Genomic DNA, 23,049 nt, shown 5'->3' with positions numbered 1-23,049 from the left:
TGTATTACACTGTACCTACCCCACAACTTGATGTTGTCTTTTCCTACACAACATCTATGGTGAAGCTCACAGCCTTAGTTCCTTTCTCATCTCGGTGCATGATTCCACTGTGTGAATAGATCACGAAGTATCTATCTCAATAGCCATCGAGATGAATAATGAATCAATGTCTAACTTCACAATTACATGTGGAGTGGGTGCAGTGGAGTCAGTGGACTGTAGATAAGAGCATCTTGAACTTGATTGGATATTGCCGAAGTCCACTCCAAAGCCGTGGTAGCCATTTTTGTCTCTGTCAATGTTGTTATAAGGGTCCCAAAGGTGCCACATCCTTGCCACCCCCACCCCCTCTCCCGACATCGACAGACTTGTTCCTCTTTATCAGTCTGCGGGATGTGAAATGGTGTGTCACCATTCTTCATTTGCATCTCTCACATGACCAGCGAGGTTGAACCTTGTTTCATATTTTTGGCCATTTAGGTTTCCCCTTTTGTGAATTGCCTGTTGCTACCTTTAACCCATTTTTTTCTTTACATTGGACTGTTTGTCTTTCCCTTGTTTGTCCACACTTTCAACCTGCTTCTGCCAGATCCCAAAGCAAGTTCAGATTACAGCATTTCTCTGCTCTAGACTTCCAATGGCTCTCCTAGGACATGTGCCACTTGTCACCTTGTTCAGTGGCTCTGGATGGCCTGTGAGCTGAAAATCAAGTTCAGGCCACTACTTTCAGCTCCACCTGCTCCTCCAGCCTCACCTCCACTGCTTCCCTCCACGCACCTGGACTCCAGCCCCATGCACACAACTCACTGCAGCCCAGGCTCCCGCAAGTACCATCTGCTTCACCTGGAAGGCTGGCATCCCTAGGTCCACATTCTACCTAAATGTCACTTTTTTTCGTGAGACTTATCCTCTCTTCTCACAGCAAAGTCAAGTCGCTGCAAAACATCACTGGCCACACTACACCTTTCCAGTGGCATTTATGATGTCCCGTTTTGCAGTTTTAACAATGCCTTTGATCCACGTTTCTGATTACAAAAGTACCTGCTCCTTCATCATGCTATTTTAACCTTCACTCATAACCTGATTTTAACCCCATTTAAGCAACAGCCCTGTGAGGTGGAATAGCATTATTACCCACTTTGAACAGGTGAGGAACTGTGGCCTAAAGGGAGACCAGCTTACCACCCAAGATCCTCCACTGGCTCCCAGGCAGAGCTGGACTCGAAGGCAGGACTCTTCCGCCGCGTCCAGTTCACTGCACCACACCTGTCACATTCATATATGTGTTGTTGCTGCTTGTACCAACACCTGACACCCCCATGAGACTGTGGGCCCCACAGCTGCCTGTTCTAGTTCAGCCAGGGGGGCACTCAATGAATATTTAATTTCTTGACAAAGTACGACAGTCACTGCAAACCCACTGGGTGCCCAGGGCTTTGTGCATATTCATTCTAACCTTCCCAGCAACTCTATTTAGTTGAGGAAACTGAGGCTGAAGGGTTGAAGTGATCTGCTCAGAGTCCACAGCCAGTCATCAGTGGAGCTGGCCTATAAGAACAAGAGGTAGGTGCTTCCTTTTGTAGTCTCTGCCCTGCACACCCTAAAAGCAGACCCAGCCAGCTGGAGATATCACACCCCAAGGGCCAGAGGCAGAAGGCCAAGGGTGGGCAACTTGACAGTGATCAGGGAAAGCTGGGGTAGGGTGGGGAAGCCATGGCCACTCCCATGTTGAACACACTTCCCCAGCTTCCCCATTCATTTAGTACGTTGTTTGCGTATGTGGTAGGCTTTTGCAACCTATCTTTGTGTTGTTTCTGCTCACTGAGTGCAATTTGTTGATGGACTTTGTTACTGTGCTTGTTTGTCCACCTTATGTGTAAGTTCTGTTGTGTGTCTGTGCTCTGTACACTGTGTGTCTCTCCTTGTTTGTATCTGTGTCTACACTCTGTAATCGCTGCCTCTTTATTGTATGTACGTGTCGTGCATATGGTGTGGTGTGAACTTATATCTGTGCTGTGTCTCTGCTGATCGTGCTGCCAGCGCAGGGTGTTGTGCGTTTATGTTGTGTGAATCCGGTTTGGGTTGCCCTGGATCCTGTCTGCGCTGTGAGCCTGCACCTCCCTGCTGTGTCTGTGCCAGCTGTAGGTCTGTGCCCTGTGCGCGAAGCAGTGTTTCCTTGACAAGTGTGTGCCTGCCCTGAGAACGCGCGCGTCGGGTACTGCTCCTGTGAGTGCGGGCGTTGTGCCTGCACCCCCGCGGTGCGGCGGTGTGGCGGCACTGCCTCTGCGTCCGTGCACTCGCGCCGCGCGTCTGCGCCCGGCGCGCGGTGGCGGCGGGGGCCGCCTGGGGGCGGGCGCGCGGGCGGGCGGGTCGCTGCGGGGCCCCGCGGCCGCGGGCTCCAATGGCAAGGCCGGCACGGCCCCCGTTAATTACATAAGCGGGACGTCAATAATTCGCGGGAAAACGCGAAAAAGATGGCGCCCCGCGCCCGGGGGGCCCCTTCCTGAGCGCCCGGGCCCCTCCCTTCTCCTCCTCCCCCCTCCTCCCCGCGGCGCCCCCGCCCCGCCCCGCCCCCGCCGAGACCCCGACCCCGGCCCCACGGGCGGACACTCGGCCGGGCAGCCGCGGGCCGAGTGCTTCGGTCTCTGCCGCCGATGCGCCTGGTGGCCAGACTCCAGGTGGGACCGGCGGACACGCAGGCTCGCGGTAAGTTGAGCGCTGCAGGCGGCCAGCCGGGGCCCGGGGACTCCGCGCCACACTCTTCTATTTTGCAATCTCCCAGAACTTTGGCTGGGCGAACGCCTGGGGTGGGGGGGGTTTGGAGTCCTGGGGAGCCGCGCGCCTGGGGGCCGAAGGGTGCAGATCGGTGTCTGCGGCGGGAACCTCGCCAGGGTCCCCGAAACTTTGGGGGGCGTGGGTGACAGGTCGCTATTCACTTGTCCCAAAATCTTTACTTTTTCTTCTCGGGGGGAGGAGTGGTATGTGGGGGAGACCGACGGGGGCGTTTGGGATTTTGCTCACGTCCGAAGTCAGGCTGCTCCAGAATGGGGAAGGGGGCGGCTCTGCGTCGTAGTGACTGAAGAGAGAGCGTAGCACTGACCCGAAGGGGGTTCTTCTGCAAGCTTTCCCCCCGCCCTCCTTAATACCGTTTTTTAAAAAGCCAACGGCCGCCCTGGGAGAGGCCCCGGCGCATGAATCATCCTCGCTTCCTGCCCCCGCCTGGCCCCGCGCTCCGGGTGCCGCGGATTTGAACTGGACGCAGACGAGAACCCGCAAAGAGGCATTTCTTTGCAGATGGGTTTGAATCAGCCAATCACAGCCCACGGGGGCCCGCTCCGGGGGGATGGAGACCTGGGTGGGGGGCCGCCACCCGTGACCCCACCCCTCCTTGGCCCAGCCAGGGCGGGGAGGGGGGGGGCGCGGCGATCCGGCCAGCTCCCAGCGACTAGGCTGGGGAGGAAGTGTCAGTTTGTGAACCTGCCAGGGCCCTGAGCCCCGGGCTGGCGGGAGAGGGGACCTCGCAGAGCCTCGGGCGGAGATCTTGCAGAGCCAGGGAGGGAGTCAGGTGGCAGAGAAGGCAGGGATTCGGACTGCATACCCTGCTGGATGCCTGTGTACTCTGCCCTGAAGAAAAGAGGAATGGGGACATGGGGTGGGTGCGCCGCCCTCTGGAGAGCCAAGACCCCAGCAGTGCCCTGCGTGCCTGGGGGCGCCTGACATGCACACACATGTCTTTAGCTTCATATGCTCACTGACATATTGCTGTAGACATCCAACACAGTCTCACAGGAGTACACACTCAAACGTCCCTGTGTACAGATAATCATAACACCAGGTGACCAGCGCCATGGCAGAGAGAGAGGAGACCAGAGGAGCCGGTGCAAGGAACAGAGGGAGGCAGTGTTTGGCTTAGTGAAGAGTGTGTGGAGGGGCATGAAGCCAGGTGAGCCCAGAGAAGGGAGGAGGAGGCCTTGGGGGAGGACTTAGAAAGGCATTGAAGAGCCACAGAAGGTTTCCAGGAGAGAATAAGATGGGAATTGGTGGCCCTGCGGAAGAGCCTGGTGGGGAGGCAGGAAAGCAGGGAGTGTGCTGTCGAATCCTGGTGGTTATCATTCCCCACCTAGGTGACCAGTGTAGGTGAGCACAAGGCGCAGGAAATAGTTTTTGAATGACTCACTGGCCCAGGCAAGGTGAGGCCCTAACTCAGACCGGGGACAGAGGGATGGAAAAGACTGCAGGATATCAGAAGTCCCTGCAGCCCACAGTTGGTGGATGTGGCAACTGATTGGTTGGAGAGGTCTAAGGTGTTTGGGGGTTCTGGGGACCCCTTAACAGGAAGAGTGAAAGCATTTTATAGGCTGGTGAGAGAACGGGTCACAGAGAGGGTGGTGGTCACGGAGAGGGTGGTCACAACTGCTCAGAGCAAATTTGCATTTGAGTAAAAAGCACTAGTGAGTTTAAATGTCCCAGCGTTGGTTTCCATTAAATCATCCCGTAATTGAGAACAGAAAGGGAGATCACAGAAGACACACACAGATGGCCAAGTCCATACCAGTTCACAAGCCACCCGGGCGTTTTCCTTTCTGGACGAGTCTTCTGGGCCAGCTCTCAGGGCCGGAGTGAGAGTATAAGATTTCCCGCTGCCCTCCTGGAGAAGGCCCTCCATTCAGAGAGCACGCGGTATGTTTGCTTAAGGCAGCGATTTTCAGCTGGCGTGCTGCGAGAAGTTTTAAAACATGCAATACCTGACTATTTAGTCAGGGCCACTGACCTCTTTTCCCTTAGATTGTCAGATAAAAAATGACAACAGCCAACAAGACAATAGCTGTCAGGTGTGAGTGCCCTGTCTTGAACCATAAATATATAGGTCATATAATAGAGTTGCATCTTATTGGTGACGGTGCATAATAAGGTTGCATCTGCTTGGTTAATTCTTGGTACCAGATATTCTGATATACAAGTTTAAACAAGACTATACAAGTATTGTTTAAAAAGTCACTGTGGAGCAAAAAGGGTAGGTAATTACTATCGTTATTTGTTTGTAAACCAACCAAAATTATACGTATTTTTGAATCAGATCAGCAAAAATATATATATTTTTGGTGTGCTGCAGAATGTTTGTAATTAGTTTATGTGTGCAATGAGATGAAAAGGATTTGAGGGATAAAGCCTCGGGTTCCTAAGCCAGAGAGTGCGTGTGGTTCAGGCCCCTGGTCTGTGGTTGGCTGAGAGGTTCTGCTCAGCAGAAGGCAGCGTGGTAAGGATGGAGAAGAGAGCAGAACTCAGGTTCGGCCCACCCGATTATGAGCTACGGCTCAGACTTGAATCCCCTGGCCACTTCCCCTCGCCAAACCTCAGTTCCCCTGCCTGTAAAATGGGTATAATAAGTCACCCCTCGCAGGGCTGCCATGAAGATCTTGTGAGATAATAAAAGCATCTGGCACACACCACAGAGTACGTAAATGGCAGTTCCCTTCCCCTATCTCTGAAGCAAGGAGTAACAAGCCCTTGTTCTCTTTCTCTTCCAGTAAGAGTGGAAACCAATGGAGAATCGAGCTCTGGACCCAGGGACTCGGGACTCCTATGGTGCCACCAGCCACGTCCCCAACAAGGGGGCCCTGGCAAAAGCCAAGAACAACTTCAAAGATCTGATGTCCAAGCTGACGGAGGGCCAGTATGTGCTGTGCCGGTGGACCGATGGACTGTATTACCTTGGGAAGATCAAGAGGGTAAATAAACCTTTTTTCCCCGGCCCCTGTTCCCAGGTTTTCAGCGTCTCTCTGCTCATCCTACGGCCTAGGCCTCAGACCCGTGACGGAGGATGGGGGATCGAGGGAAGTTCCCTTCTTGTCCCTCACACTCAAAGGCTGAGTGGGCATGGAAGGAGCTTTAGCAGCTGCCATCCTTAGAGCTAACGTCACCCAACCAGTTCTTCAGAAAAGAGCTCTGTGAGCCTACAAAACGGCATGGACTGAGGTTGGCGATGACCACAGACAAACATGTGGCTTGTTCTGTCCTCAGCATTCTCATCAAGCTGTCCCTTGGTCCCTAATGGTACAACTCCAGGGACTGGGCGTGCACTCCCCTGAAGAGCTGCCACCTGCCTTCCCCTCTGGGCCACCTCTGCTCTCCGGAGCCCAAGGAGGGGGCACCTTCGTTCCTAGGCCCTGCAGAAGAGCGTGCGTGCTCCAGGGCTTCTCCCCAGCCACTTTCTCACGCTGCTACTCCCTCTCTGTGCCCCAGGTCAGCAGTTCAAAGCAGAGCTGCCTTGTGACTTTTGAAGATAATTCCAAGTACTGGGTCCTGTGGAAGGACATACAGCATGGTGAGTACTGCTGAGATTTGGGACACCCCCGCCCCACCCCGTGTCCTTTCTCTTCTTCCACCTCCATTCTCCCCTTATCTCCTTCTGTCTCTTATCCCTGCCATCTGACCTTGTCCATGAAACCCAAGCCCAACTGATAGTGCTGATCAGAATCCCAGTTGTGGGTTTGCATGGAAAGGCCCTTATGACATTTGTCATCCCCTCGGGTGCCCATACCTCATGAGGGAGGCCAGCAGGTGGAGAAGGTGACTTAGGAGGTGGTGGGGGCAGGGTGGGTCCCGGGCCTGTGTCTGCCTCCTTGCTGCCCTTCATCTCCTGCTGCACAGAGCTCCTAGTCTCTCTGGGCTCGGAACAGGGAGGGCCCCAGGCCATCGGAATTGTCACCTCTAAATGAGCACAGTGTCCCCTATCAACATGTGAAGAAAACTAGTGGAGGCAGCTCTAGCCGTGGGAGAAAGACCAAGAAAGCAGAGAAAGACCAGGCAGGGTGAAGACAGACATGCCCAGTGGAGCTGGACGGGCTTTCAGGGTTGAAAGGGAGCTGGGTTGGGTACACCTCTGCCCTCAGAGAGCCGACACTGTCTCACAGAGGGGACATCAGTGGCATTCTGGAGGTCCCAGCAGGCTGTTTGCCACTTCTGCTCTAACAAATGAATACATGGGGAAGTATGGAGGGGTCAGGTCTTAGGGTCAGATATTCCTTGGCTGAAGGTCTAGCTCTGCCATTTACTGGTTGCATATCCTTGAGCAAGGGACATAACCTCTCTGACCCTCAGTCTCTGCATCTGAAACAAACAGATGACGAAAGTACTGGCCTCACAGGGTGGTTAAGTGAAATAATCCACAGAAAATGCTTAGTCCAGGGCTATAGGGGCGCTGCTTCTGAAGAATTTGTTACCATAATGTGGCAGCCACTGACCGGCAGTGACCACAGAACGCTGCGGATGGCTCGTCAAAACATGAGAAAAACGTACACAGAGACAACCAGGTCCTGTGGGGAAATAGGGATGGAACGGCCACTCTCTGTAGTGGGGAGCACCATGGCCACCCTCCCTAGGGAAGAGCGCCCCTAAGGGAGAGCACCTCATTCTCCCGCCAGAGCAGGCTTTTATTGGGTTCGTTTGCATAAGAATTCAGGTAAAGCTCATTACTCATTGCCAGGAAGTAAGGATCGAACAATAGGTAGCAAGGAACTCTGAGGGCCTATTCTGAGTCAGGGTCAGATAGCTAAAGAGCTGTAAAACTTTGAGGAACAAACTTAACTTCTTCCTTGGACCCTTATCATTCAATTGAGAGCATTCTAAACAAAGCAGGTTTCACAGGATTTTACACATTCTTTCTTAGGCCTGATCACCTGAGGAACCTGTCCTTTCCAGCACAGGGCTGCACCACCCTCTGTCATTGTTTCAGGCTTAGGTGGAGCAAGGGAAGTAAGGCACCCAAGAGATTAGATTTTCATGCAGACAGAATGAGGACTCAGGCTATGTCAAACCTGAGGGGCGAGGGTCCATTACCCCCTTTTGCCGTAGCCCCCAAAGTCCTTCCTTGGGGGCCTCCCATGTGATCGTGCCTGTCTTAGATCGTTCCTCCCTTGGGGAATCTTACCCATCATTGGCTAACCGACCGAGCATTGGGGGCCAGGCAGGGTGAAGTAAAAGGAGCAGAAGCGGTGCTCCTGCCAGGGGGATAAACTTTTGTCTCCTTGCTGGCTTACTGTCCAGGGTCGTTCCCTCAGCCTCACCCTTGGGAATTACAGCTTCTGATACCAGGCAGGGCGGTTCCCAACACCAGAAGAGATGATTTCAAGGGGCCTACCAAGTAGGGGCCACAGAACCCAGGCAGTTAGTAGAGCTTCTAAATTGCCTTTTTCTCCGGGGTGTTGTGGCTAATGTGGACTGATTCTTCTCCAAGCCCCTCTCCTCTCAATTTATTATATAAAGATCCAAAGCCATAAGGACCTGCTCTCCTGGGCTCCCCTCTCACTGAAAGCACAGGGAGCCGCGGGGGAGGAAAGGGCTCACTTCAGCCGACCTTGAGGAGGAGGCCCGCCCTACCAGGGACCACGGCGGGTGGTGGTGCCAAGGCAGAAATACATGTCACCTGTGTTTAATGTATTCACTCAAACCTTCCACACCTAAACACATATTTCTTCTTCAACAAAAACAGAATGGGAAGAAAAAAAAGATGGAGAGGGAACTTATAGTTTAAAAGCAACTGAACAAACTTAAAATTGTTAGGACACTTGCTTGAGACAACTGGAAATGTGAATACGAACTCAAGTGTGGATATAAGGAAATCATTTTTAATTTTCAGGTGCAATGAAGGTACTGTAGTTATAATTTTTTTTAAAAGACTGTTCTCATCTTTCAGAGATACATACTGAAATATTTATGGAAATGATTGGGTATCTGGGACTTGAGGGAAAATAATGGTGGGAAGTGGGAGGGAATATTGTCAAAACAAGATTGGCCAGGAGTTCATAATTGTTAGTGAGAATAGACTTAAATTATACCCTTCCATCTATTATATTCCCATAATGAAGATTTAAAACATTATTTAACATTAAAAAACTATAATAAATCAAGTTAAATCAGGCAGGAGAGGGAACATGACCAAAAGAACAGGATTCCATGTCAAACAGCCGCGGGTTTGAACCCCACCTCTCCTGTTGACTAGCTGAGCATGGGACTTGACTTCTCTAAGCCTCAATTTCCCCATCTTTAGAATGGGGTGATGACAACAGGCACTTCAGAGTGGTTGGGAAGACTCGGCCAGCTGGCCTGTGGGGCCCAGGGCTAGGCCCAGTCCGCGGAGTCTCGGCACCTGGAATGTGATTTTAAAGCTTCTAGTTCCAGCCAGCTGGACCCCAGAGGGCCTCTTTCTTTCTTCCAGCTGGAGTTCCCGGGGAGGAGCCCAAGTGTAACATCTGCCTGGGGAAGACATCAGGGCCGTTGAATGAGATCCTCATCTGTGGCAAGTGTGGCCTGGGTGAGTGTGCTGAGCCGGGCACTGAGAGGGCCCTGACCTGTGGTCCCTCCACCCCACCCCGCCTGCACTGGACCCGGACAGGCAGTGCCTCGCACTGCTGGGGCCTAGGCTGGCTTCCTGTTTCTCTTGGAGCTCCGCGGCGACAGGGGCCAGTCTCTGGGAGTCAGGGCCCAGGAAGGGGGGACCCTTGGGGCGAGCTGGGGCTTCTGGAAAGTTGAGACTAGTTATGCAGTTTGGAGCCTCCCTGGACAGAGAGCATAAATAGGAGAGATGCGGCACACAGGCTGAAGTCAGACCTCGGTGCCCTCCCCCTCTGGGGCTCAGGCTGTCTTTCAGTCGCCTGCTTGGACACCAACTTGGCTTGCCTTGGTGAGAGCATGGCCAGCCAGTCCCCCTGGCAGCTGGCAGGCATGCAGCTCCTAGGACCTGCTGCAGCCCTTCCCAGCCCTGCCGCCTTTGGGCTGACTGGCCCCGGGCCACGGCTTCCTTGTGGTCACCCAGCACCCCTCCTCTGCCTAGGTTACCACCAGCAGTGCCACATCCCCATAGCAGGCAGTGCCGACCGGACTCTGCTCACACCTTGGTTCTGCCGACGGTGCATCTTCGCGCTGGCTGTGCGGGTGAGCCCCCATCCTTCAGTCCCTGCCTCTCCCTCTCCAGCCGTGAAGCCCAGCGACTGTCCGGGCTCAGGCCTGCCTCCGGGTCACGGAGCCAAGGTTTTGGAGGCAGACAGCGCCTCTACCACCTGCCAGCCGTATGTCCTCGGCCAGGTTCCTTAGCCTGCCGCAGCTTCAGTTCCCTTCAACTGTAAAATGGATGCGCGTTCGGTGTCAGGACTAGGAGGCCCCAATAAATGGACCCTTACTATTAAAAGAAAACCATGTATGTGCCCACAGTCATTAGTTATTATTACCTTTATTGTGCTTGTTACTATTAATGGAGATCCTTCAGAGGAAGGGAGAGGATGGATTTGGGATGGCTGAGAAAAAGCTCTTTGCGTCTGACTTTATTGGAATATCTGCGGGTCCCCCTAGTGGGCATTGCCCTTCTGGCCCAACCGGGCCCCCTCATCTCCCGCAGAAAGGCGGCGCGGTGAAGAAGGGCGCCATCGCCAGGACGCTGCAGGCGGTGAAGATGGTGCTATCCTACCAGCCCGAGGAACTCGAGTGGGACTCGCCCCATCGCACCAACCAGCAGCAGTGCTACTGCTATTGCGGCGGCCCGGGAGAGTAAGGCGGCAAGGGCAGGGCGGGGAGGGGCGGGGTGGGGCGGGGCCCGGCCCCCGAGGGAGAGGGGCGGGCCAGGAGGGTCAGGCCACGGGGAACCTGGCTCCAGGAGCAGGGCCGCGGGGGCCGGGGCGGGCCGACTGGGGCGCTCCAGGGAGGTCAGGCCGAGGGAACTGGGTCGAGGGGCGGGGCCCAGCGAGCGGGACCTCCCGGGAAAAGCCCGAACGTTAAGGATGAGCGAAATTAGGTGGAGGTGGTTTCCTGGGGCACCGCGGAAAAGAAGTGTTACACAATGATTAAGAGCCTGGACACGAGGGTGCAAACCCCGTGATAGCTGTGCAGGCCCTGAGCCTAAGTACTCGTGGTCCTTTCCCGCTCTGTGGTGGCCGTGAGCCCCGCCAGAGTCCGATGGTTCGCCTAAAGGCCAGGCACTTGTTGGGCATTTACATGTGAGCTGTTACTGGGGGTGAGTGGAAGTTAAGACAAACCTTTCCACTGCCAGAGCCAATGAAACAGGCTGCTGGTGAGAAATGAAGACACTTTTTGGGGGGGGTGGGTGCAAGGAAGGAGTGGGGTGTCATACGTTGTGGATACTGTGGAGGGGATCCTTGTCCTGGCTATAGGGCAAGGGTCTTTGCCTGATTCTTCCTTGAGGGCCTGGGCCTCCGTGTAGCCATGGAGACTGCAGACGCCAGCCTAAGAGATGGGCTCTCTGCGCCCAGGAAAGGCAGCCTCCAGGACACCTTGAAGTTTGCATCTTAGTCCCGCACTGACAAGGAGTAGGGGTCTGGAGGCTGTGGAGAAATGCTTTTCTCAAAGAGACCTTTACAGCATCCAGGCAGTGGTTTTCCGTGCTTCTGAGCAGGGTTACCCAGGGTGATTGTTTAAAATGCATTTCCCTGGGGCTCCCCCAGAGGTTGAGCAGGTCTGGAGCGGGCTGAGCAACCTGCAGATGAACCTAGACCCCAGGTGATTCCAATGCCAGTGGGTGGTCCATGGGCCACACCTGACAGGCTGAGAACAAGGCATTGACTCTTGTTGAGGAAACACCATTTTGCTCTTAACTTACAGTCACTGAGTAGGTGTGGAAGGGCCATGAGGCGAGAAAAACCAGACGTAGCACTGCCCTGTTGGTTACAAGAGCCTTTATTCTTCCACCAAGTCTCCTGGGCAAACTCTTCCCTGTCAGTGGTGTTTGGGGAGAAGCGTGTGGGGCGCAGCCCAGAGATGGGAACCCTAGTCTGGCATGGTGGAAGAGCGCTTCGAAGTCGGGGAGGCCAGGATTGAAATCATCATCCACCGCTTGCTTCCTGAGTGACCCTGAGCAAGCCATTTAACCTCCGACTTGCCTATAAACTGGACATAGGGTCCCACCCTGAGATCAAAGGAGATGGCATGTGCCCTGCTTCCAGGACCTCCCTGGGCACAGCCCAAGTGCTCGGTCACTGGGTTCTCTTCCCCTGGCCCCAGTGGAGGGCACATTTATGTTGGGAAAGGTTGCTGAGGCTCGTGTCTGTCCGGGAGCCTGGGCCCAGGTGACCCTGGCTCCTCTTTGTCTGCAGGTGGTATCTGCGGATGCTGCAGTGTTTCCGGTGCAGGCAGTGGTTCCACGAGGCCTGCACCCAGTGCCTCAACGAGCCCATGATGTTTGGGGACCGGTAGGTGCTGATCCGCTCTGCCTCAGTCTTGAGTGTGAGGTGGAGGTGGGGGTGGGGGCAGGAGTAGCACCTCCTTCAGACTGCCTGCCAGGCGCTAGTGAAGTGGGGTTCTGTGGGGGAAGACTTCCTGCAGAGGAACATTCTGGACCGCATCCCCAACTGCCATCGACTTGTGGGGGATCTTAGACACAGCCCCACCTTCCCTAAGCCCCAGTCTCTTTAAGTAGCTGAGGAAGGGGGGAGTGACACAGGCCCTGCCCACCCTTGCCCAGGGTTGTTGTGGAGCCACTGGGTGAATGGATGACTTGACCCAGCTTCTAACCAATGGGGCTAAGCTAATGGGAGGCCTATGGGTGCCTTGGTGATTGCATGTGTGTGTCTCAGAGGGGAAGAGTGTGACCACTGCAGCCCACCCTCTGAACACAGCCACACTCCAGGGCAATGACACTGGGGACAGGGGTTCAGGTAGGGATGTGAAGGGGCAGGGAGGTATTTCCTGGTCTCTGTCTTGCCCTTACCCCCACCCCCAAGCCACGAGCCCTAGGAATAAGAACAAGCTGACTATGGGAAGGCAGGTGGGAGGTGAGGGGGCTGCGTTAGGGTGGGGTGTCAGAGCCCCTCCCACCACAGGCCCCCTCTCCACCCACCCACAGGTTCTACCTGTTCTTCTGCTCCGTGTGTAACCAGGGCCCAGAATACATCGAGAGGCTGCCCTTGCGATGGTGAGAGGATGGGGCTTGGCCCAGGCGCCCCCGCCCCCTCCCAGCCCCTCTCCTCCCCCATCCCTCCAGGAACAATTCCAGTTCCAACTACCAGCTCCCAGCCTTGCCCCTGCCCCTCAGTCCTGACCCAGGAGGCTCCGGCCCTGCCTGCTGCCTCACCCCGGCCCCACCTCCTTGCCCCCTCGCCCAGGGTGGATGTGGTTCACCTGGCCCTCTACAACCTGGGGGTGCAGAGCAAGAAGAAGTACTTTGACTTTGAGGAGATCCTGGCCTTTGTCAACCACCACTGGGAGCTCCTGCAGCTCGGCAAGGTACGCAGGACCATGGGACGGCGGAATGGCAGGACCCCGTCCCACAGCGGGGGTCCCACAGTGCGGAGAGGTGTTCCCAGGGTCATAGGGCGTGGGCTGGGATCCAGGACTCTGAGCCCTAACTCGAAGCTGCTAGCTGGAATAAAGCCCCAGAGCCTTTGAGCTGCTGGGACCCCGAATCCACATCTCCAAGCCAAGCTTGTGCCTTGCAAGGGGCTCCCTGACCCAGGTTTTGACAGTGGGCTGGTTAGGACCTCACAGACTCAGCTGTACAGAACTAAGGATCAAGTCTGGCTGGAGCAGGGCTCTCCACAGAGATAGCTGACTTAACTTCAGATTACCTGGCTAGGAGGAAAAGTGAGGTGCGCCTGCCCCCTGCTGGTCCTACTTTGAATAGCAGAAGTGGGCACCAGGGTCCGCGTAGATTGAAGTAGCAAACCGGACTTGCAGGATGTCAGAGGTGGAGAATGACTCGCCCAGGACATTTGGAGCTGAGCCGGGGGACCCCCAACCACTTCCATGGTGGGGCTATGTCCCCTTTTCCCTTTGACACCCTTAGAACCCTCCCTACCACATCTAGAGTGAGGCGTCTTCTCTTCTCTGTGCCCCAAATCCTTCTTTGGTTAAGACGGGTTTAAAAAAAAAAGGTAACCTTATACTTTGCAAAAGTGTTTCATATAATATGCTTACTTACAGTGTTTGATAATGTATAAGAGACATACGTATTATAAGGCCCTGGAAGACAGGTAGAGCTGGTGCATTTTTTTTAAAAAATGACATTTTTTTTCTGATTTACAAAATCATTTTACATATTCCTGGTAGAACAATTTTAAAGTACCAAAAAGCATAAGGAAGCGTGTGTTAAAAAACCCATCCACACACCACACAACCTAGAAACAGCTGCCATTAATGCACAGGTGCGTCTCCTTCCATCCTCTCTCCCTGTTTTTTCTTTCACGTGGTTTAGATTACACAGTATTTTAAATGACCTTTTTCAGTTTTCATTACATGATAAATAATTAATTTTTCCTGTCACGGGAGAGTGTTCATACACATTTTAAAGGCTGCGTGGATTTCGACCACCGTTTACTCGTGTCCTTCCTGTTGGACATTGTTTCTCTCCCATGTGTCCCGTCGGCCCAGCACTGAGAACAGGGCTGCCGTGAGCATTTTTGTACATGGAGCTTTGTCCGTGTTTCATGTTCTGTCCTGATGATCGAGTCCATGGAGTAGCACCCCTGGGTCAAGGACACAGTCACCTTTAAAAGCTCTTGATACATCTGGGACAGGAGTGCCTCGCCCCACTTACAGGTGGGAGCTGAGCACAGGTGAAAAGACTCGTCTGAGGTCATGGCTACATCAGTGGTTCTCACCTGGAGGACTCAGGAGACTGAGGGGAGGGAGGTGTGTGGCGGAGGCCTCCTCAGATGCCATACGCCAGGGTCTGACTGTCCTGCTGGCCTGCTCCCCCATAGCTCACCAGCACCCCCGTGACCGACCGAGGACCGCATCTCCTCAACGCGCTGAACAGTTACAAAAGCCGGTGCGTGCAGGGAAGGGCGTGCCGTGGGGCCCCCTACGGGTGGGACTTCATTCTAAGGGTTCTCCTGCCTCATAGTCTTTGCTCAAGGTGTGCGGCCTGCCTGGGTCTCCTGCCCCTTCTCTGTGACTGTGTAAATCCTACCTGTCCTTCGAGACCCAGGGAGCACCCCCCCCTCCTTTGCGATGCTCCCCCGACCCTCCAACAGCATGTGACACTCTCATCTGCACCCCTGAGCTCTGAGGGCCCTGCTGCCCTGGCCATCTGCAGGAGCTCGGGGCCAGGCGCCGAGGGGTTGAGTCACCGTGTCTCAGGTGGGCCTCGTGGCCCGTGGCTTCCCATCCAGACTTGTCTGAGTGCCTCTCAGACACACAGCTGACGTGTCCCTCACCCCCCATCCCAGGGAATGCCCAGGCTCCTTAGCACAGCATTCATGGCCTCTTATGAGACTCTGCCATGTCTTCTGCCACTGTCCTTTGCCTTCTGTATTCTGGATGTCAGCCATTCTGAATGCTTTGCTTTCCCACACATGCTTTTGCTCATGTTCTTCCCTTTCATTTGCTCCACCAACAGCTACTTATGGAACTGCCGCTCTGTGTCAGCCCCGTGTGGGTGTGAGGACACAGCTAGGCAGACGTATCCACTCCCCCACCTTCTCACGGTTTGGGGCCCAGACACAGCCCTGCTCTCGAGTCCAGGAGGCTCCTGCCCTCTCGGGAATAGCCTCCGGAGGGCTGGGCTGTGTCTGCGTCACTGCTGCAGCCTCATGGCAGCCCAGCTGGTGTTGGGAGGCTGAGGGCAGGGCCTGGAGGTGCTTTCCGTCTCCTTGGGGAGAACAGAGAACAGAAAGGTGCTCCCCTGGGAGCTGGAGGAGTCTTCCTCTGGGAGGTGGCCTTGCGGCTGGCTGAGGCAGAGAAGAAAAGAGACAGGAGCACCGAGAGCCACACACAGGCAGTGGAGGGACAGGGAAGAACCACCAGCCACATCCTCAGTCACTGCCTGGGAGTTTGAAGAATTGCCATCTCTCCTGGGTTTGAGCTCTGGGGACAGGGAGGCAGAGAGAGTAGGTTCGATGCTTGGCTCTCCTCCCTATGAGGACAGACCAACAGATTCCACAGCTTTCTCCTCCCCTGCCCACCCCCCAGGTTCCTCTGCGGCAAGGAGATTAAGAAGAAGAAGTGCATCTTTCGCCTGCGAATCCGAGTCCCGCCCAACCCACCAGGGAAGCTGCTGCCTGACAAGGGCCTGGTGCCCCCCGAGAGTGGCACCTCCTCTGAGCTGCGTAAGAGAGGAAAGAGCAAGCCTGGGTCAGTGCCCGGGGACCCAGAGACCAGGGCTGCGGCTGAACCCTGGATCTCTGCTTCCCACTCCCAGCCCCAGCTGACAAGCCACGCGATGGGCCCAGACAGTCTGCTAGCGTCCAGGCAGGCAGGGAGGACGCACACCCAGCCAGTGCCCCTGCTGGAGGCTCCCTGAGGGGCCAGTCGCTGGCTGAGCCGGGGCTGGCCCTACATCGTGGCTCCCTCCACAGCCCTTAGTGCCTTGCTTGGAGGAAAAGCCAGATCCTGAGACCCAGTCTTGCTGGTTGAGGGCTTAGGCAGAGAAGTCAGAGTGTAAGGAGTCCATGGCTCTTTGGTGGAGCCGAGGCCCCTCGTCCTGGATGTGGGGGCCGGAGCATCTGGATGCTGTGCCTGGAGAGGCACCTTCTCTCTTTTCTACCCGTGATGCTGCCCTCCATCCCCTCCCACACCTGCTGCCCCAGAGGACTCCTCTTCCTCCCCAGGCCCCTGGTGAAGGAGAGCCTGCCCTGCTCCCACGGCTGTGGCCCCGCCCCCACCCATGCTACCTCTCCCTCTGGGCCACCTCCTGGGCCTTCAGGCTCTGACTGGGCCACCCTCTCCCTTTTCTGTCTCCACAGTTTGTTGCCTCACGAATTCCAGCAGCAGCAGAAAAGGCGAGTGTATAGAAGAAAAAGATCAAAGTTTTTGCTGGAAGATGCTATTCCCAGTGTTAGTTTCTTATTTTCTTACTCTCCACGTCCCCACACAGGGTCAGCACATGGGAGGGAGTCCTGTGCAGGAAGTGCGTTCCCCAGGGCCCAGGGGACTGTCCCGCATCCCACAGAGGAGAAGCCAGCTCCTGTTACAACTAAACAAGGGAAAACCAGGCTCCCCAAGTTCTCCCCAGAACCCGAAGGGGCGTGGGGGTAGGCAGGATCTTTGTCCCCACTGTCCGGGTGGGGAAACGGAGGGCCAGGGAGGAGCAGTGAGGTCCCACCTCGGGCAGTGGCGGAGCCCGGCCTGCGCCGGGGCTCCAGAGCTGGCTCTGCCCCTGCAGTGCCTCCCACTCCCCTGCACTTTCCGACACCGCTCTGAGTGAGGCACGCGCGGGGTCCCTGTCCACGCTGGCAGCTGAGGCCCTGAGACCCAGACGTGGGAGCGTCATGCAGTCAGTCGGCCAGAGACAGAGCCGGGACAGGAGCCGGGCGGCGTGGCTCTCTGGTCGGGACTGGGGATAAGAGCAAGCCAGCGAGGACTCTTTCCCTGGGAGGGTCCAGCCCCCAGGAGCCCGGGGCCGCACCAGCAGGCAGCCTGTGTGGCCTCAGCCAGGGGTGGAGGAGGGTGGAGATCGGGTGCTCCCTGACCCACCCTCCCCTCCCGACTCCTTCCTCTGTGTCCACAGAGCGACTTTACCTCAGCCTGGAGCACCAACCACCACCTGGCCAGCATATTCGACTTCACATTGGATGAGATTCAGAGTTTAAAAAGGTAACCGTGAGGGGCCCCGCAGAGAGTCCGCTCTGGACACTCAGCGGGGAGCCCCTCTCCACTCCCCGCCGCGGTGTAGATGGGCTCTGGAAGTGGGAGGCGGAAAGCCTTTTGAGGGAGCGAGAGCTCTCGTTCCAAGGACACACCGTGCCTAAGGCTGCGTACAGGGGCGACCTCAGAGCCCACGTGCCCCTGCTGTGGTCTCCAGGGCTCCCGGGGGTGGCCCCTCGGAGCAGCACGCAAGGCCAGCCTTGCCCGGGCCCTACGACTTCTCCAGCCCCTCTCCTGCTTCTCCCGGCCCCACGCGCCGCACCAGAATTGCTGTGGGTGCCCCACACTCACATTCCCCCAGGAAGCTGTCACTGGCTCACCCCAGGCTGCCTCGGACACTTCCTGCGTGTTCCCACAGCACCTGGGGCGTGGGCCACCCAGTGGAGGGTCTGAGTATTCCACTGTTTTATTTCTGAAATCGCTAAGGTCATCCAGGGCTTTCCTGTAGGCGGGCAAGAGGCAAGGGCTTTGGTCAGTACCGGGCTCAGGCCCCCACCCACCGGTTACTGGCTCTGTAACCTGAGCAAAATTCTTTAACTTCTGTGAACCTGCTCACCTGGTTTGGCGTGGCTACGAGATTCTAACAAGATACTGTGGCTTCTAAGACGAAGGCACCTTGGGCCTGCAAAGCGTTGCACAGCTGTCTGGGATCATGCTCATTATCATCTTTTAATTCGTCAGGGGAGGCTTTCTCGACTCCTCGGCCTTTGGAGTCGGGCAGGGGGGGACATGGACGGGCAGAGAGGCGGCGGCCACTGTAGGTATGGTGGCAGGGAGCGGCGGTGGGAACTGGGGCCTCTGCCAGGACGGAGGGTGCATGTCAGAGGTCCCCAGGGCCGCCGAGGGCTGACGGCAGGCTCACCCTCTCCCCCCTCCCAGTGCCAGCTCAGGCCAGACTTTCTTCTCAGACGTGGACTCCACGGACGCCGCCAGCACCTCGGGCTCCGCCTCCACCAGCCTGTCCTATGACTCCAGGTAAGCCTCCTGGCCACCTGGACTCCTCCGGTTCTGCATCCCCCTCACCGGCCCTCCACCTCCCACTTCTGCGCCGCGGCGGGAGGCTCCTTCTGTGCGTCTGTGTCTTGGGCGGAGGGCCCGGCCCTCTGCCGTGTGGGCCTGGGCCTGCGGCGCCCTGGTCTGGTCTGGACGTCCAGCTCGCTCCTCTGACTGCTGCGGGAGGTTGGGTCGCATTTCTCCCCGGGCAGTTCCAAACTCCGGGGTCCTTTGGCCGGAGGTCCTCTCATTCTGGGGGTCTCGGCCTCTGTGTGCCGTGACGGAGCCTGTCTGTGCCTGACTGCACGGTCCTGTCCCGACAGACAGGTCTGTCGTCCAGGTCTCCCGGGAACACAGCCGTTGATCTGACAGCCCGATGGAGAGGGCCATGGCATCCTGCGGGGTGCAGGGTCCGGCAGAGGAACAGAAATCCCGGGGGCACTGCCGAGGGGCCACCGGCCACAGCCGGTCCACAGCGGCGTGGGGGGTGGTGCCGCAAAGCGCATGCCCGAGTTCCTCTGAACTGGGCCTCCTTTGGTTCGATTTTGGGGTGCTGGAGGCCCCTGAGAAAGTACAACTATGTGTCTTGGGAGTTTCTGTCACCAGACCTCTCTGTCCTGGTGTCTTTCTCTGGTGTGGCCTCTGTATTTTCATTTGTTTCTTCCTGTTTCTCCTCACTAGTTCTGAGTTCAGCTCCTTCTGCTTCACGTACCCGTGAACATGCCTCTTCTCGCGTGTCCATTTCCCGACCACGCCTGCCTCTTTCCGCTCATGTGTGCACACGTGTATGTCTCCAGTCCCGACTCCGGGGCACGAGGGGCTTTAATCCGTAGCCGCCATCCCACCCCCCCTTGGCTCTCCAGCTGCGCGAGCCCCCGTGAGGGGCAGGCCGCGCCAGCAGGGCCTCCGCCCGACACGACTCTGGGAGGCACGGAGGATGGGGCCCGGGTGTGCACAGGGCTGCAACCCTAAGGACAGAGAATGTGTGGTTCGGGGCCCGACACACCTAGGTGTGAACCCTGGCTCTGTCACTCCCCAGCTGGGGGCTTCTCCCTGGAGCCCGTTCCCTTCCTCATGGGGCTGTTGCGATTTGCAGTGGGCTAATCCGGGCCCGGGCCCGCCCCAGGGCCTGGTGCCCAGCACAGTGCGCAGGGAGAGGGGCTCGTGAGGGTTCGCCCCCCTCATCCCCGCCTCTCCCTCCCCTCCTGGCACAGACGGACAGTGGGCAGCCGCAAGAGGAAGCTGGCGGCCACGGCGTACATGCCACTGCGGGCAAAGCGGCGGGCAGCCGAGCTGGGGGGGCACTGCCCCTCGGACAGCGGCGCGGAGGGGGCTTCGGGCCCCGAGCGGCCAGACGAGGGCGTCGACAGCCACACGTTTGAGAGCATCAGTGAGGACGACTCGTCCTTGTCCCACCTCAAGTCGTCCATCACGAACTACTTCGGCGCGGCTGGGCGGTTAGCCTGTGGGGAGAAGTACCAGGTGCTGGCACGGCGGGTCACGCCCGAGGGCAAGGTCCAGTACCTGGTGGAGTGGGAAGGGACCACCCCTTACTGACCAGCCCTCGGGGGGTGCCAGGAGCCCTGGGAAGCAAAGAGGGGACAGTGGGAGCCACCGGCTGCCCAGTTCTCTTCAGGGTGGGGTGGGGGAGGGAAGCAAGACGGAGCTGCAGGTGCCTGGCACAGGCCCCCTCCCCCCGCCCACCTTCCAGGCCGAGGTCTGCGCCTCGCTGCCGCGCCCATTCTGCCCTCCGGCTGCTTCAGGCTCCTCGCCCCTTCACCTGTGTCTCTAAGGTCCCCGTGTTGCCACACGCTCCCCACTCCCTCCGGCTGCTCACCTGTTCCTCTGAACGTGTGTCCCCTCGGCCCTGGCATCCTTTTTCCTGAAGCCCGAGTCTGTCTTTGTCCCCAACTTTGTGTCACTTACCTCTTGACCTTTTGAGGGGGGGTTTAGACACCCTCCACGTGCACACTGTCCCTCCCACCTGACTCATGGGGCAGCCGGTGCCCCAGGGACCACCTTGTGAGAACAGGAAACTCTGAGGAAGAATGGGTGAAGGTGGGTCAGGAGAGCTCTCGGGGCTTTTCCCTCCACTTTCCTGCCCTCCCCCAAACCCCCAGCCCTGGAAAAGGGGGTGAGGGCAGCAGGCCTCCATGAAAGCCTGGGTGGCGCAGCCCCTGCAACTCTCAGGATCTGAGGCGTCAAGAGGCTGGGTCTGCACCTCAAGGTACCAGCACCGGAGCCCACCTGTCAAGGCTCAGAGTGAGGGCTGCAGTGTCCACTTCTGAGGTCCCCGTTTCCCTTTGCTTGGCCACACCCCTCTTAGTGACCCTGGAGCTGGGCGTGGCCTTGAAAACCCGGGGCACAGGGAGAGAACGTGGGAAGAAAGGAAGGCATTTTGTGCCAAACCTCAGACTTGTTTCCCACGCCTGCTGCCCCAGACCACTGCACGTGTAGCCAAAGGCAGGTTCCCTCACACATAATAAGCTTCTGCCCTCACCTACTCTCACCCTCCAGGCACAAACATTGGGTCCCTGGCCTCCAGGTGTGTACACACACACACACCCTCCAGTGACAGCCTGGCTCCTGCCCTCATCTCCCTTGCCACCCCCCACCCTGACCTCCTTCCAGGGACCACGTGCTGCAACGAAATGTGAAAGTCCAGCCCCTGCCCCTTCCTTCAGCCCCCCGAGCCAGCTCTGAACCAGCCCTGACCCCGCCGGAAAGCACAGGGAGTACCCCCGGCTCCTCTGCCTTGTTCCCTGCTCCGCCCTGAAATGACAATCAGTTTTTGGGACAGGTTGGGAGTTTTAAGGGCCTGCGTCACTTAGTCCCCTCCAAGGGAAGCCCTTGTCAGTGGGGTATAAATAGAATCCTTAGAGCCCACATTAAAACTCACATCCATCTGGAGGGAAACCAGAAATGGGAGGTGGGAGTCCCTCATTTTTGCTGCTTCCAGAGATGTTAGAAACTGACTCTCGACTGAAACATGGAAAGAAGTGCCTTGAGGGGGCGTGGCGTGGGGCGTGCACCAGAGGGGGACCAGCCCTGCCAAGTGCTGCTGGGGCCTCCGGCTTGGCTGGGACCCGCAGGCTGCCAGCTGCAAGGCGAAGGCGGATGAACAGTGAGGGGCTGGCATGGGGACAGCGGGCCTGAGGAACTGGTGACCGTTGTTGGCTGGCCCCCCGCCACCTGGGAGCCTTCAGGGGCTCGCCACGATAGTTCAGATGACCCTCGCCCTCAGCCCCTACAGTGCCTTTCCAATGGGACCCCGCTGCCTGTGCCCAGCCCTCCCCCTTCCCTTCCCTTCTCAGCCCCACAGCTGCTGCCACCAAATCCCCCAAGGGGGGCGGGGTGGAAGGGGAGCTGAGAAGGCGGCCCCCAGCCCAGCAGGGGTGTGGGGCCTGGGGTCCATCCTGTGGCTTCCTGCCTGGCTTCAGAGAGCGCCGCCGCCGCCTCCTGGGCCTGCTCCCCAGGCTCCTGAGAAAGCACAGGACCAGCCAGGCAGTCGCCGTGCGCCTGCATCTCGCTCTGCTTGGGCTCCAGAGAGGCTCCTGGCCTGAAGAGGGGGCGGGGAGGGGTGCCTTCCCCACTTGTGGAGTGAGCGGTGAGCACGAGGCCTGGCGAGCTCGCCCGCCCGGCTCGGCACCCCAGCACTTCGTTCGTACTGGATCGTAGCTGCATTACTGCCACCTGACATTATAATCCTGTGCACCTTCTAAGATTTATGGTTTTGAATTGCTGCTTTGATAACATTTGTTATATTAAAGTTTAATTAATGTGTCTGATTTGCCATTTAAAAGCTCTTTGAAAAGGGGCCTGTCTTCCCCCACCCAGTGAACTGCCCGCAGTTGGGCAGCGGGAGGCGTTGGCTCGGGTTTCTGGTCTGGTTTCCCTGGAAACCAAGGAGTGGTGGGACCCCCCCCAGGCTCCGCCCCCGGCCACCCTGCCACACCCACCACTGCCTACGGATTCTCCGGGCAGTGCCCTCACCCTTCCCACCGAGAGGATGTGGAGACCCTTTCCACTGTGAGTACCTGACGCAGAGGAAACAGTCGCTGAGGGCCACAGGGCGGTAATAAAGGATGGGGGTGAACTTAGAAGTTGACCCCGTGCAAACCCGTAGGCACAGGAGCTACAGGACTGGTCAGGGCGCGGAGGCACACGCCCCGGAAGCCTGCGGTGCGCGCCGAGCCCGGCTCTCCCGGGTAGCAGGGGCGCCACTTTGGTCCGAGTCCTTTGGTTCGATTCCCTTCCCCGTCACGTGGCAGAGGTAACCCCTGCTGCGTTCAGTTCCCCGGGGTGCTGAGAGGGAGCCCTTTCCCACAGAAATGTCATGCCTTATGCCTTTAGATAAACGTTACATTTCGGGCAGTTTGGAGAGAGAAAAATAAATGTGAAGGGCCAGGAAAAAGTCAGCTATAGGGCAGTGAAGACCAAGGCTCTAAACGAAATTCTGGAGTTTCA

General features: G+C 57.3%; 1 protein-coding gene across 4 annotated transcripts; it reads left to right on the top strand.

Moving 5' to 3' along the window:
• Window positions 1-1,439: 1,439 nt before the first annotated feature.
• PHF19 (PHD finger protein 19) lies at window positions 1,440-22,370 on the top strand. 4 transcript variants are annotated; one of them, XM_045840732.1, is made up of 15 exons: window positions 1,440-1,563; window positions 5,529-5,729; window positions 6,244-6,325; window positions 9,218-9,313; window positions 9,833-9,933; window positions 10,394-10,542; window positions 12,102-12,197; window positions 12,851-12,919; window positions 13,110-13,230; window positions 14,706-14,773; window positions 15,916-16,077; window positions 16,689-16,779; window positions 17,453-17,538; window positions 18,469-18,564; window positions 19,797-22,370. In XM_045840732.1, the coding sequence occupies exons 2-15, from the start codon at window positions 5,544-5,546 to the stop codon at window positions 20,137-20,139; spliced, it is 1,746 nt and encodes a 581-aa protein (XP_045696688.1). In that variant the 5' UTR covers window positions 1,440-1,563; window positions 5,529-5,543; the 3' UTR covers window positions 20,140-22,370. The 4 variants fall into 4 exon arrangements, with proteins under 4 accessions (XP_045696688.1, XP_045696687.1, XP_045696686.1 ...); XM_045840731.1 differs by lacking the exon at window positions 1,440-1,563 and adding an exon at window positions 1,857-2,145; XM_045840730.1 differs by lacking the exon at window positions 1,440-1,563 and adding an exon at window positions 2,559-2,706.
• Window positions 22,371-23,049: the final 679 nt, after the last annotated feature.

This window comes from Phyllostomus hastatus, unplaced genomic scaffold (assembly GCF_019186645.2).
Source record: "Phyllostomus hastatus isolate PE091 unplaced genomic scaffold, TTU_PhHast_1.1 phas_contig_34, whole genome shotgun sequence".
NCBI classification, from domain to species: Eukaryota; Metazoa; Chordata; class Mammalia; order Chiroptera; family Phyllostomidae; genus Phyllostomus; species Phyllostomus hastatus.
Note: the sequence above shows the minus strand (reverse complement) of the source record. Positions and strands in the feature narration are given on the sequence as shown.

What these genes read in the sequence shown, in the direction of transcription:
- PHF19 (XM_045840733.1), top strand. Translation starts at nt 2,655, where the DNA reads ATGCGCCTGGTGGCCAGACTCCAGGTGGGACCGGCGGACACGCAGGCT. An exon ending in CCCATGATGTTTGGGGACCG is followed by an intron (nt 12,198 to 12,850) that starts GTAGGTGCTGAT and finishes ACCCACCCACAG; the next exon opens with GTTCTACCTGTTCTTCTGCT. An exon ending in AGCCTGTCCTATGACTCCAG is followed by an intron (nt 18,565 to 19,796) that starts GTAAGCCTCCTG and finishes CTCCTGGCACAG; the next exon opens with ACGGACAGTGGGCAGCCGCA.